Source organism: Castor canadensis, chromosome 14 (assembly GCF_047511655.1).
Source record: "Castor canadensis chromosome 14, mCasCan1.hap1v2, whole genome shotgun sequence".
NCBI classification, from domain to species: Eukaryota; Metazoa; Chordata; class Mammalia; order Rodentia; family Castoridae; genus Castor; species Castor canadensis.
The window spans coordinates 49,643,408-49,657,757 of NC_133399.1; the positions used below are offsets into that span (position 1 = coordinate 49,643,408).

Consider the following 14,350-nt stretch of genomic DNA (forward strand, 5'->3'; position numbering starts at 1 on the left):
CTCTGAGTCCCCTGAATAGGTCAGAGAATGGGCCCTCCATGGTTTTCCATTCTCCATTTGCACAAGGGATTCCTGTGGGTTGTCTTGTTTGCTGTTGGCCCTGCAACTCCCTCTGGGCTTTTCTGAATCACATCTGAACTGATCAGACAATCTACATTGGGCCACCTGCTTTATGTCTGGCACCCTTGGGGTTCATTCAGGTGGGCACTGCTGGACTGTCCAGAAAGGAACATGCAGCAGAGGAACCAGTGGATTTGGGTCAGCCAGACGCCAAAACTCTCCACTGGCCCCAGGGAGGGCTCAGAGCTGGCTTGGATGACTTCAGGACTTTTATGTCCATAGTGTTCGAAGTGGCAAGTCCTGCATCTTTACTAGCATAAGGTGGGGCTCTGCAGAGGGCCTGGTGCAGCGCGCCGAGGTGCTGGAGGCCCACGTCGCCTTCCCTGAGACCGTCGCAGGACTCAGACACCCTCTCTTTTTCCTTCGCAGATTTAGGGTTGGGGCGGGACCCTGGGGATCCCGCAGCCCGCTGCTAGCCGAGTCTGGCCTAGGCGGGGCTCGGCTGAGGCTGGAGCCCCCCGCCCAGCCTCACGCGACTGGGTGCGGCGGGAGGGGGCGCCCGCGACACTCCCTGCGCTCGGGTGGGACAAAGGCCAGAGCTGGCTCCTCCCCGGGGCCCGAGAGTCCGCGCGCGGCCGGGTCCGCGCCGGGGACTCCCGGCGCCGCGCCCCACCATCGGCTGGCTTCTCGGCGCCTAAGGTCGCTCGCTCGCGCGCGCGCGGAGGCGGGGCGGCGGAGATCTCCAAGCGCGCCGTGCGCTCCGCCCGCTCTGTGGCGGCGGAGGAGGCGGAGACGCGGGCAGGCGGCGGCCGGAGAGCGCTGCGGCCGGAGAGCGCTGCGGCCGGACCGGGGCCATGGCGCCCGCGCAGCGCCCGCTGCTGCCGCTGCTGCTACTGCTGCTACCTCTGCGCGCGCGCGCGGAGGACGCCGCCCGCGCCAACGCCGACCGGTACGCCGTGTACTGGAATCGCAGCAACCCCAGGTGAGTGCGGCTCCGGGCCCCTTGGGCCACCCGCCACCAGCCTCCCCCCAGGCCCCAGCCCGGACGCCCCGCGCACTGCCGTCCGGGTGGGCACACGGCGCCTGCGGGGACCCCTGGGAAGTGTCGGTGTCCCGGAGTTTAGGGGACATGCGCGTCCCATGCATTCCCACCAGGGTCCCACTCCCGTGCAGACTCGCTTGCCCGGCATTCCCCAGAGCGCTCACGCCTCCCGGAGTTCGGGGAACCACTGCACCCTCAGAAGCCGGGCAGTCCTTAAGTTCCTCCGAAGACCCCCTGATGCCCTGGTCTCTCCCGGGATCCTCGAAGGCTGAGGAGTTAGGGGTCCTCAGATCCCAGGGGACCTTGGCACTTAGGGGTCCGGCGGTGGGGGCTGTGGCTGTAAGATCTGTGATACCTCAGGCACTTCCTGAGCGCTTCTGTGGGAGGCTTCCTAGATGAACTTGGGGAAGTTGGAATGTCCCTCAGTACCTTGTCTTCTCTCGCCTTCACTCCAGGGGGTCTCTGGTCCTGGTTTTGTAGCACAGAGACTGAAGTACCAAAGGTCAGCCTGAGAGGTGCAACCTAGCAATGTCCTCTTTCCTCCGCTTGAAGCTGATGGGGAAACTGAGTTGCAGGGGGATGAGGGGCTGGCTCAAGGTCAAAGCCAAGGCAGTAGAGCTGAGGTGGGACCCAGGTAGCCTGGTGCCCAGCCTGCCACACCTGGCAGAGGGACCCTGCCTGCCTGCAGCACAGGGTAGGTGTGTTGGACTCACCAGACACTGAGTACAATTTGGGGGATGGCAGAAGCCTTATGTTACTCTGAGCGAGAAAAGTTAGCTGACCATTGACCATGTCCTAGACATCCACAGAACCCTCTGGGCCATTCCAAGGTCTCAGAGGCTGGAGCAGCCTGGGGGTCTTGTAGGAGGTGGGCCTTTGGGGTTTCTGAGGCTCACAGTTCAGCCCCAGCACTCAGAATCTCACAGGCTGCCCAAGGCTAGCCAGGCTGCACACCGGGGGCTGAGTTTGCTGGCTCCCTGCTCCCAGCTTCTCTGCCACCAGTTACTTTCTCCCCGTGTTCCAGCTGCTTCATGTGCAGGCGGCCAAGCTGCCCTCCTGAGCAGCTCTTGTCCTAGCGTCTCCTGCTGCCTGATCCTCAGGCAGAAAGTTGCATAAAGGGCTGTCTTTGAGGCAGGCTCTGGGACAAGTGCAGCCAGTGTCCCGCCGTGGGGGTGGGGAGTGTGCCAGATTCCCCCCCCGCCCCCCCCCCCCCGCCATTTATGCAGGCATGTGGGGTTGAACTCCCAGAGTGGAGGGCAGGGACCCCAGAGAGCCAGGCCACTGCCAAGCAGGTACTGCACTGCCTGCTGTGCTGGTCGCCTGTGGATTTGATTAAGGCTCTTCCCTGTTGCTGGCCAAGCCCAGTAAATAGCGCTTCTCCAGCCTAAGTTTTTGGTTTCAGTTCTGGAATCTCCTTCACCAGCATGGTCTATCCTTTGTTCTGAAAACACTGTAGGAACCTGGGATGGGGAAGGAAGGGTTTCAGGGCCCCCTTGCTCCCCCCACCTGTCATAGGGCTACTGGTTGCAGGCTGAACCCCCAGCCCGGGGAAGTAGGTGACCCCCCCAGGACCTGGCTTGGGCAGACCAGTGGCCCACCTCCTGCTGCTGCGTGACCTGACTGTGCTGTTCCCATCATTGCCCAAGGGTACAGCCAGGTAGGTGGCAGAGATGATCTGTAGCAGACTTCCTCAGCCTCCCTATCTGACTCAACTCCTTCTCCTGCCTTGGGTCTCCAGGTCACCGGTGGCTATCTCCGACACCCTGCAGTGGGGCCCAGGGCCCAGCCAGCACCTTGTTCAGAAGCCCGGCTCTGTCCAGAATGGGGCTTCGTCATTGATGTTGGGAGCACTACAGAAGGGGGGTTGTCTCACTGTCTGGGGACCCCTCAAGAGATTTGGTGTTCAGGGACCGGTAGACAAGAACTTATGCTTGGGTAATGGGAGTATAGGGCACGGCAAAAGGTGTGGTCTCCTCTGGTGTCCGTCGGAGGTGACCTAGTGACAGAGACATTGGCCCAGAGAGAAGGATAGGGTCTGTGCCCATTCCGGAGTGTGAGGTAGAGCTGGGTGGCAAGACAAGGATGGAGTTGGAGCAGAGACATTGATGGTGACATTGGACAGAGGAGATGTGGGGAGAGGCAGGGCACAGGGCACACAAAAGGCAATGAGCAGGGGCAGCAGAGGGGGGTGGGCACATTCCAGTGGGGACAGACAGCCATGTAGAAGCCCAGGGGAGTGATGTGCTCACTCAGGTGGGGACCCACAGGCCAGGTGGCATTTCAGGGAAGCCAGCGCCTCTCCTGCCTGGCTGGCTATGCTGGCTAAAACCTGCACCCAGGTAATAAGTATGTGCCTGTTACCCACATTACATTCTCCTTGCAGAGGGTTTCCTTTGCCCATGCTGCCGCAGACGAGGCCCCCCACCCATTTGCTTAGGCATTATAGGGTGGGGTCCTGCCGGGTGGTTTAGCCACTGGCCCCACACCCCCTCCAGTCAGCTGTCTAGGTCTGTTGGACCAGCTTCTGCCTGGCTTGGGCATCCTGGGCTGACTGCTGGGTGTCTCTGGGCCTGCCCCCTATCTGCACAGACTGTCTAGGGACGTCCCTGGCTTGGCCCTGGCCTGGCTGGCCTCCCCTGACCTGTACATAACGTTTTGCATGGGTTTGCATGGCGGTTCATGTGCATCTGTATTTGTGAGGAGGAGATGCGCCTAGGGTCTCATTGAGCCTTGTGACTATGTGTTCTTGTCCACAGTATGCAGGGGTCCTGGGGGGAGTGTTTATCTGTGTGGGCGCACATGTCTGCTTTTGGTAGGGTGTCGCATGGAAACCGCAGCCTTGACTCTGGTGTGTTTCACGCATATCTGCGTGATTGTGCATGGAGTGCAAATGTGTGCCTGCATGTAGCATGTACCCACATTTCACGAGCATGTCTGCACAGAATGCCTGCTGTGTTGGGGCGCATAGCTGTGTCTGCCTGCAATGCATGTATGAGTGCGTGTGCAGTCTGCGTGTCATGCATATGTGGGTCTGCTTGTAGTATGCATGTGTGAGCTGTGTGTCAGGGTGTGGATTGCACACATGTGTGCACATCTGTGTGGGTGTGTGCCTGGGGCCTGAGTGGGGTGAGTTCTGGCTACCCAGAGCCTGCAGTGTGGGAGCAGCAGCCCCAGGATGGTCCACACTGTGACCTTGCTGTTTGCCCCTCTTTGTCCCAGAGCAAGCATCATGCAGGATGCCTGCTGTCTTCAGGAGTCCCTATCTGAGTGGAGCAGTGCTGATTGAGGTAGGGGGTCTCTAGGGTCAGTGCCACCCCAAATGTACATGGCCGGTGGCTCTTGGTGTGGGCAGTGATGAACTGTTCTCCATGTAGGAAACGCCAGGTAGGAAAATGATGATGCACTGGTCCCTGAGGGAGGTGCATTCACCTTGGCAGAGGTGGCTAGGTGTCCCAGTCTGTGGGGCTCTGATGGCCTTGCTCCGTCTCTAGGGAACTGGCATTGAAATGGACAATGCTGTGTTTGCCACACAAAGGGTGTGTGTGGGTGTGTGTGGGTGTGTGTGTGTGCGCGCGATTATTAGCCAGGCTCATGGGCTTGAGGATTTGGGACCAGGGTTGGGGTCCAGGGGCTATTGGGAACCCAGGGCTCAGACTTAGGAGTCTGGGAGACCTGGATGGGAACCCTGGCACTAGCATGGCTGTTCAGAGCCCAGTGTGGATGGGCCAGGCTCAAGCATGATCCATGATCTGAGGAGCTCAAAGGGAAACTGAGGCAACTCTTGTGTTTGGGGCCAGGACCCACGTCCACAGTGGTAGCACAATTCAGCCCAAATCCCAGTCACCAGACAGGGATTTTGTGTCTCCGTCTCTCTGGATTCCTGTTTTTATCCTTCTCTGGGCTTCCTAGCATATGTAGGGACTGCATTCTTCTCCCGCCCCCCTCCCCAGTCCTTCTGCATGGTGGACACAAAGCAACTTGTTGTCCTTTGCCTTCTCCTGAAGGGTCTGCAGGTTCTGAGGGTTACAGGCAGTAGAAGGGGATGGCACCTGGGGATGGCAAATGAACAGCACAGCCTGGACCATGGCATCTGGTAGAACCAAAGGCTTTCCTCTGTCGGCCTACCACTCCAACCTGCCCTTTCTCTTCAGCCTTGCGTGTGTTCTGTGACAATGCCCCCTTCCCTTCTTCTGGGAACTGAGCTGTGGCTGGGCCTTGCCCAGTGTGGTTGTGGGAGTGGTAGATGTTCTCATAGTGATGGGTTCAGGGAGACTGCTCAGCTGTGTCCCCCTAGCCTATGCAGGCCATGCCAGGGGAAGGGCAGAGCCATCTCTCGGCCCTGTCCCCACCATGTGGGTGCTGTTCCAGACAGGGCTGAAAGCCTGGCACTAGGCAGCAGACAAGCCAGGGGGACTTTTGTTTTAACCTCAACCAGACATTTTAACTCTGTGGCCAGTAAGCCCAGTCGAGAGCTTGTTTCCTCTTCTGTGCCTATGTCCTCAGCCTTTGTGTATCTGCTGTGTTTTGGTCTCCCAGTGTGACCCAGAGGCCTTGGCTTCAAGGGTGTCACTCATACCCATGCTGCCCCTCAGCACATCTCCTAATCCACCTGTCCTGGGGGTCTGGTTCTCCCACCTCAAGGACAAGGTAGTCCTGAAAGAGTGTGGCTTGTCCAAGACTACCAGAAGCTATTACAGTTGGGGGTTGCCATGTCCTAGCAAGATGGCAGCACATCTGGACTGGCTGAGAAGGGTCAGGAACAGCCTTCGTGTAATTTGGGGACCAAGAGCAGTGTACCTTCTGGACCTGCCCCTGCTGTCATGTCTCCCTGAGCCTTTGCCTCCACTCCCCACCCCCCCAGGCTTTCATCTTTCATTTCCGCCTAGCCCATTCTTCTCTTTTCTTTTTTCTTTTTTTTTTTTTTAATGTTTGGGCTGAACCTGAGGCTTCCCACATTGTAGGGTTAGGGTTAGGTTCCCAGCCTTCCAATTTTTCTCTCTTGCTTTGGCTCTGGGACCCTTACCTCAGTTTTTATTCCTGTACCCAATAACAAGTTTATTGTTGCCTTTTCTCTGGCTCAGTCTGCACCATCTGGAGGACCTTAATTTCATGTGAGATCCTGGCCAGTCCAAGATAGGGGTGCCATAGCCCCTCAAAAGCTGGGAGTGACCATGGCCCCAGCTGGGCCTCATGACCTCACCTGCCTTTCACCAACTGGCCTGGGTCCCTGATAGTGTCTCCACCTGGCAGAGAGATGGCCCCACGTGTAGGTGCAATGTGGGAAGTTGTCCACTGTTTGTCCACAGGCCCGTGCCACGGGCCGCACAAGTGCCTCCGTTTTCAGTTTGGGAAGGTGGCCAGCCCACCCCATGCCAGTTTTGGGTGAGACTCCTAATTAGTTGTTTTGCTATTAGTGTCTAATGACTTCACAGGCAGAGACTGGAGTTCATTAGCTGCGGGACGGGTGGTAACTGGGAAGGGCCGGGGTAGCCTGGGGAGGGCCATTTGTGGAGCCCCGGCAGGTAGGCTCTGCAGGAGGGTGGAGAGGCACTTCCTGGAGGGGTGGACTGATACTGGATGGCCAGTGGGATGGACAGTGGGGAAGACCCTGTGGAGAGATCCCACATCAGCCATTAACCCCTTTAGTGAGAATCCCTACAAGTGCATTTGCATATTCAGGATAATGGAGGAGACAAGGCTTTGTCTTGTTCTCACCAGGCTGGGTTTTGGGGTCTCCCCCACTGCAGGTGCCACCCTGAGCAGGGGCAAGGTACCTGCCCCTGGCTTAGTCACCAACTTGAATCCAAGAATGCTAGCACAGCAAGGCCATCTCTGTTTTAGAGCCAAGAAGGGAAAAAATGACCCACTTAGGCGGCCAGAGGAAGGTGACCAATCCTGGGACCCTCCTACCTGGGATCCTCACCCCCTACACCCATGCACCTGGGAGCTGCTTTCTGCTCTCCACAACTCCAAATCTTTGAACCCTGGACCTTTTTAATTCACTTGTTCCATCAACAAACACATATTGGGCACCACTACATGCAGGGCCTGAACTGGTAAGGGAGGAGACAGATGTGAAGGTGTAGATATGATAATATCACATGTGGGAAATTAGGGAAGCATTCTCGTCAGTGGGGACAGCATATACAAAAGCCCTGGGGTAGGGATGAGAACAACAGAGTCTGGTTTGGCTGGTAGGGAGTGAGCAAGACAGTAACAGGTTCTTGAGGGTGGGTGTTGCCCATATGGGGCCTGGGAGGACCTTGGATTGTGTTCTGAGCATTGAGAAGGAATGGAAGACTCTGGGCAGGAGAGTCACAGAGTCTGATTTATACTCAGAAAAGCTATCTATGTGTGGATTTAGGGAGAACACGGCCTGGCAGGCCCTCGCTGGTTTGCGGAGGCCTAGCATGGAGCCCTTCCAAGACAGCAAGGCAGCCACCATCTCTGACATTGTATGGAAGACGAAAGGGAAGGAGAGAATGTGCTGGTATTAGATGCAGGCATTGTGTGGACACAGGTAGAGTGGAAGGGGCACACTGACTTTGATTTCAGGGTCCATCTCAAGAGGGCCCTGCACAGTGAGATTCTCTTTGAGGTTGGATGTGGATCCTTTCAGGGATGGGAGGGTTAACTGAGGGCCAAAGTGGGTGGGGGCTGCCATAGGGCCCCTGCTCCCCTGGGATTCCCATCGCAGCCTCACCTACAGGTTCCTGGTTGTGGGCCAGGATGCCGGCCATCAGGAGCAATGGGGCTTTTGCTTTTAAAGAAAGTGGGATCACTGCCACAGCCGGCGCAAGAGTAGGGGTGTTCCAGCCTGTCCTCTTGGAGCCTTTCCCTGAGTAGACTGTCTCTGGTCTCTGCAGCCCTGATTTCAGACAGGCTCTAAGTCCTAAGAAATACCCCTTGCACAGAGAGGAAACAGGGGCTCAGCTGGGCTAAAACAGCACCTGAGGCCAGTACTACGCAACTCCCAGGGCCTCAGACTCTGCACACTGGCCTCTGAGGTTCACAAGATGGGGTGATGATGGGATAGGGTGTGTTCCCTCCAGCCCCATCCTTAGCTGCTTCCAGCAGCATGGGGTCTGGGCTATAAGCACCTCTACTCCCTGCCCTTCGGCTCTACCTGGGCTCTGGAAATCTGACTGGATCCCCAGTGACTGATGGGGAAACTGGGGAACACGCAAGCAGGACTCCTGTCTCATCCTACCCCTCGGGACCCTGGAACCTTCAGTCCTGCCTGGTTCGGTATCTGGGGCAGTAGGATGCCAGGTGATGGCATCTGATGCTCAGGGCACCAGTGGGAGCGGTCCTGCCTCATGCTGCTAGCCTTCGCTGGGCCTCAGTTTCCTGGGTTGTGCAGGGAGGAGGAGTCAAGAGGAGCAGAGGGCAGCCCTCCTGCACCCTGGCTGGCAGGGCTTTCATGTGCTAATGAAGTTCTGCAGGGCCTCCCTAGACCCCTTGGCCAACACATTTACATGGGGGGGGAAGCCTGGGGGGGGAAGACACAGTTGGGGAGATCTGAGGGCTCTGCCTCTGTAGCCTAAGGCAGAGATGGAAGGGGAGCTGTGGTGTAGCCCCCCCACCTGACCTCCATCCTCCAAGACAAGGTTGGGTCAGGGCCACTCCAGGCAAGGGCTGTAGGAAAGCCGGGACCTCCAGGGCAGAAGCTGGACGCAGGACTGGTGGGGGCGGGTGGAGTGTCCAGGGGTTCAGGACGCTGCTTTCAGTTCCAGACTCAAGTGTCTCAGGTTGAGCATACGCTTCGAGAGGGTAAGAGACTGGGTCACACAGCATGGAAGGCGGGGAGCCGGGGTGGATCGCAGGACGTCTCTGAGCTGGACACAGAGTGTCCTCCTTTCCAAGCTCTGTAGGAAACTGAGGCTGGAGTTAGGGACAATGAAGCCTGCAGCTGGCCAGAAGGGAGGGGTGATGTCAGGCTCTGTGGATACCAACCTTGACCCCAGAGAGCACCTGTGGACACATCTCTCTGTCCATTCTATCCACTGCTCAGCCTCCCGGCCTGCGCAGTAGCATCCTGACCACCCCTCCCCGGCAGGTTCCACATGGGCTCAGCGGGCGATGGCAGTGGCTACACGGTGGAGGTGAGCATCAACGACTACCTGGACATCTACTGCCCGCACTACGGGGCACCGCTGCCGCCAGCAGAGCACATGGAGCACTACGTGCTGTACATGGTGAACGGCGAGGGCCACGCATCCTGCGACCATCGGCAGCGCGGCTTCAAGCGTTGGGAATGTAACAGGCCTGCGGCGCCTGGGGGGCCACTCAAGTTCTCCGAGAAGTTCCAGCTCTTCACGCCCTTCTCGCTGGGCTTCGAGTTCCGTCCTGGCCACGAGTACTACTACATCTGTGAGTGGCCAGGACCAGCGAGGGGCCCTCTCCTGGCGCTGGCCACTGCCATGTAGGGAAACTGAGTCTCAGAGTGGGGCTGAGGCCACACTCCTCATGGTGACCTCAGCCTTTGGCTTGGGAAGCTATGGGATCTGCCATCAGCCACCCTGACCAGAGGCACCCAGTCCCCAGTATCCTGATATTCAGAGACAGTGGTGGAGGGGAGCCGTTGTTCTCCCAGCCACACCCTAGAAGGGCAGGAGTCTCCTAGCACCTGGTCACCCCATCTCCTCAAGACTCCCCGAGGAGGGAGGAAAATTCATTTGAGGTCAGTTAGTGGCATCTGGGTTATGCAGGCCTGTGGAGCCTCACAGTGGGCTGGGCTAGGGAAAGGTCACCCCATCCTGTGGCACACTGGGACAGCCCTCTGCATAAAATGCCAATGGCAGGGGAGATGCTTAGCAGTTATCCAGGTTCCACTGGAACCTAGCAGCCAGGAACGTGGGGGTCCCCATATTGCTTGCCAGGATATGGAGAGGGACTCAAGGCCTTTGCTGTGCTGTGGAGACCAAGAGGTCCCCATGGAGTGGGGATCCCTGTTTCTTGGCACCTTGGGGACCCAGCAAGGAGCAGAGTGGAGAGGGGGAGTTCTGATCCCCTGAGGGCTGCAGGAGGACTCTTGGGTGCTCTTGCCACCCTGGCTCCCGCTGTGTCAAATTAAACTTCTCCTTTCTTTGCTATATTTGGATTTTTTTCTCTTTTAATTCAGGGAAGAAGCCAGTGGGGGAGGGGGCAGAAGATGTTTAAATTAAGTCTCATAATATAAGAAAAATTACATTTTTCTTTCCAAGATGGGAGTTTCATAAAGACAATTATTATAATTATTCGTCCTGTCTCTATGACGAATGTTATTTTTATTAAGTACTTTTTCATGTCCTACCTAGCATGAGAGGCTGCTGGGGGGCAAGTAGGGGTAGTGACCAGGCCTGGGTACCAGCTATGTCTGCAAGTACGTGGACATTATTTGTCATTCCTGGCCACACCCTGCCACCTTACTGGACTTGACTTCCTTCCCCCATCTCCTGATCCATGGCTGACACCAGTGTACATCCAGACCCCTTTTGGGCATCTGCCCTTTGGGCCAAAGAGCAGGGGTTTCTCTGGCTGAAGCCCTTGGTGGTTGGTGGCTTCTGCCTCATGTTCCTCCTGCTGTCTGACCCTCTCTGGGTGAGATGGGGACTTGCCTCTCTCACTGGGTCACTGGCTCTCCTCAGGCTGGGGTGTGGTTTGGTGGCAGAGTTCTTGTCTAGTGTGTGAGAGACCCTGATTCCATCCCCAGTACTACAAAAGACCCACAAGGGATCATTCACAGAGCACCTTTCATGTGCTACCACAGCCCAGAGAAATAGAGAACAGGGATCGATGCATGATTACAAGTTTTATGGGTAGATCCCCACTGGGGTCGAAATTGGGTCACCACTGTGGAGAAGGGGTGGGATAGCCCCAAGAGGTCTTGGACACCAAGAGTCCCTCTGTCCCCTCTCTTCCAGCTGCCACACCTCCCAATGCCGTGGACCGGCCTTGCCTGCGGCTGAAGGTTTATGTGCGGCCAACGAGTAAGTGGTCAGGGGGAGGGGCAGGGTCCCTATCACCGTGTCCTCAACCTGTGAGTAGTCCAAAGGGCTGGGATGGGATGGCCCAGCACACCATCAGACATGGCTGGGGCAGGCCACACCCTTGAGCCTCAGTTTCCCCATCTTCCAATGTGTCAGACCATCTCAAGTAAAAATTGAAGTCCACGGCCAAGCCCTGCACTGACCACCTTGTCTCTGTGTCCCCTCTAGACGAGACCCTGTATGAGGCCCCTGAGCCCATCTTCACCAGTAATAACTCCTGCAGTGGCCTCGGCAGCTGTCGCCTCTTCCTGAGTACTGTCCCAGTGCTCTGGACCCTCCTGGGCTCCTAGCCTCATCCCTGAAGGATGCTGGCCCCACCTGGAAGCCCTGCCTGGACCACAAACCTTGGCCCTGCGGACCCACAACGGCTGCCACAAAGACCAAATAAACGCTGCTTCTTCCCGATGGTGCTGCCCCACTGGAGGGGCCATCCACCTGCCCCAGGATGGGCAGCGAGGACCCCAATGCCTGAGGGGGCCCTGGGTATCCATGCAGCCCTGACCTAGCCACTTCCTCCAGGGAACCTGGGGAACCTGAGGTCTCTTGGCGATTTTTGTTTTTTAGTGTATTTTCCATGGTCAGATCAGAAAGACTTGTTTTTAACTTAATTTATTCCCTGATGTTGCTGGTGACTTTGGGAAGGAAAGAGAATTGAGGGGGTTCTGGGGATACTGAACCTGGCTGCTCCTGTGCTCTGCACCCCATTTGCTGGGTACTGACTGGATCCCATTGCAGACTGCCAGGTATCCTGGGGTGAGGGAGCCTGGGCTGGAAGGGGTGTACAGTGTGAACTGCTAGTTGTGGTCCAGGGGGCCTCAGGCTCTCACCTTACTCCCCTCACACCTGGGAATTGTTTTCATGCCACCATTGAGCCCCAGCCCACTTGTAGGGGGGTTCACAGCCCCCCCCCATCTTAGAGACCACTTCAGCCGGGGGAAACAAAGCTCCCCCAACCCATGAGAGCCTCTCCCTGCCTGGCATGACCATCTCCAGGGCTGGAAAGACATATTTCTGTAAATAGAGCCAGCAAGTATATACTGTGACTTATTTTTAATGTATTCCTGAAGACGGACTAGAAAGTCTATCTTTTTCTCAGCCCTTCTTTGGGGACCTTTTATTTTGGTGGGGGGTGGGGAGGACTTTTTAGAATAGAAACAACACTTTGCAATAAGCTTGTTTCGTCTGTCAGAGCCCCCCTCCCTCAACTCTGTGACTTAACGATGTTTCTAAGGTAAAAAAAGAAAAAGAAAATGGGCAGAACAAAAGGGCAGGGGAACTACTACCAAAAAAAACTCCTCCTGAAGACAATTTAATGAAGGAAAACAGCACATTTATACCAATTTCATATTTCTACCCGTCTTTCCTGACTCTGTGTTTTATATATATTATATATAAATATATATTGTGTAACAGCCGCCAGGAGATGGCTGGAGCCTGCCTGTGGTGAGGGGTGGGCCTGGGGCTTTTGTAGGGGCTTCGGGTTGGGCGGCGGGGCCTCCCCCTCCCATCACAATCAACTTTGGATTCTGTATTTTTTTATAATAAAATGTATAAATCTCAAAAGTGTTCATCTATATTTGGGGCCATTGACCTTAGTTGCAGGAGTGTTGGGATTTAGAGCTGGGTCTGGAATGCCCCAGGGAACCGGGGAGGCTTCTAGGTGGTGTAACTGGGGCCCTGGAGCCCAAGAGGAACCTGTGGTCTTGGTCACAATGGTGACTTTGGATTCTGGCATTGTTCTAGGGCCAGGCCTCGGAATGAGAGTTTTGTGGCTATCATATCCTTATTCATCCTTGGATCTGTTTCCTGCTCTGTGCAGCCAGGAGGAGATAGGGCCTGTGCGTGGCTGGCTCTGGGTATACAGCAGGGGCTTAGATGTATCTACCTGCTGCACCTGAGCAGGCAGGAATCTGGGGTGTACTCGGCTGCTCACAGCCCCACTGTTGCTGGTCCAGGTTTGGGGCGTGGGGAGGTCTCCAATTCTGAGACTGTTCTCTCTGCAACACCTCCACCGAGCTACGCTGCTCTGTGTCTGTTTTCCCACCTGCTGCGGTGGGTGTCTAGACTCTTAATCCCATTCTCTCTGCAGAAGGCAGGTCTGGGGTCCCAGAGATCCTCACCCCAGCTGAGCCTTGAATCAGGGAGCTGAGGCAGAAAGACTGGGGACCCTAGCTGGCAGGTAACCCTTGGAGGGGCTGAGATCCTTGCGGCCCATTGTCATCTGTGTCCCACCTGCCACGCTACAGTGTCTCGGGCACAATTAGTGAGAGGCAATGCTCTCAGCCCATTAATTCAGCTGCGTTGGGCCTGGCAACAGGGGCTGCCTCCTAATGAGCCAGTGATCTACACAAAGGGCCCTGTGTGCACTACCCGGCTCTGCCTAGGCCCTGCAGAGGATGGACAGGCAGATAGACGCAGCCATGGTGAGCACCTCGAGGAGGCCTAGGATCCCCCATTCCCAGAAGATGACCTCAAGACTCAGACAGGCCTCATACCCAAACACTTCTGCCAGTCCACAGGGACCAGGGTGACAGAAGGGGAGAATGAGACTCAGGGTTCCTGTCAGCTGATGAATGTTATTAAAAACACAACAGATTTATTGAGATATAAGTCACATATCACTCAAATTCCCTGGAGTTTGCAGAACCAGAGTTGTACAACCACTACTTCTGTTGAGTTCCAGAACATTTCATCAATCCAACAGGCAGCCCTGTCCCCATGAGCAGTCACCCCATCCTCTCCCCAGCCCCTGCACCCACAAGTCTACTTCCTGTCTCTGGACTCACCTGTACTGGACATTTCCTATCAATGGCTCACACACTGTGTGCCCTTGTATGTCTGGTTCTTCTACTGAGTGCAATCAATGTCCAGGTCCCTCCACACTGTAGCATACATCAGAGCCTTGTCTTGTTCATGACTGAGTGATGTTCCAGTGTGGATGGACCATGCTGTATGTGTCCATCAGTGGATACTGGGCTGTCCCCACCCTTTAGTTATTATGACAACTTTATCATTTTAGAGACACAAGGTGACTTTGGGTAAATGCAAACACACTAGGGTCCCCACCTCAGGGCCCAGGGAACTCTTCCCACAGATGAACCCTTGGCATTGCCTGCATCATGGTCCAATCAAACATCACTTCTTGACCTCCCTGGCCATGGGCCACTCATTGTAGCCTCCTCTCTGTCATGTTTCATTCATTGCTCCATCCCCCAGG

The 14,350-nt window shown here is 56.3% G+C and overlaps 1 protein-coding gene across 1 annotated transcript; it reads left to right on the plus strand.

Annotated features, from left to right (window-relative positions):
* The first annotated feature begins 890 nt into the window (after positions 1–890).
* On the plus strand, positions 891–12,621 carry Efna2 (ephrin A2). Its single transcript, XM_020170729.2, has 4 exons — positions 891–1,042; positions 9,162–9,475; positions 11,008–11,073; positions 11,302–12,621. Exons 1-4 carry the CDS (start codon positions 915–917, stop codon positions 11,421–11,423), a joined length of 630 nt encoding a protein of 209 aa, XP_020026318.1. The 5' UTR covers positions 891–914; the 3' UTR covers positions 11,424–12,621.
* The last annotated feature ends 1,729 nt before the right edge of the window (positions 12,622–14,350 follow it).

Bases quoted from the DNA above. Each gene is read 5' to 3' on its own strand.
- Efna2 (XM_020170729.2), top strand. From the start codon at position 915: ATGGCGCCCGCGCAGCGCCCGCTGCTGCCGCTGCTGCTACTGCTGCTA. The intron at 1,043-9,161 runs GTGAGTGCGGCT...CCTCCCCGGCAG, and splicing joins TGGAATCGCAGCAACCCCAG to GTTCCACATGGGCTCAGCGG. The intron at 9,476-11,007 runs GTGAGTGGCCAG...CCTCTCTTCCAG, and splicing joins CCACGAGTACTACTACATCT to CTGCCACACCTCCCAATGCC.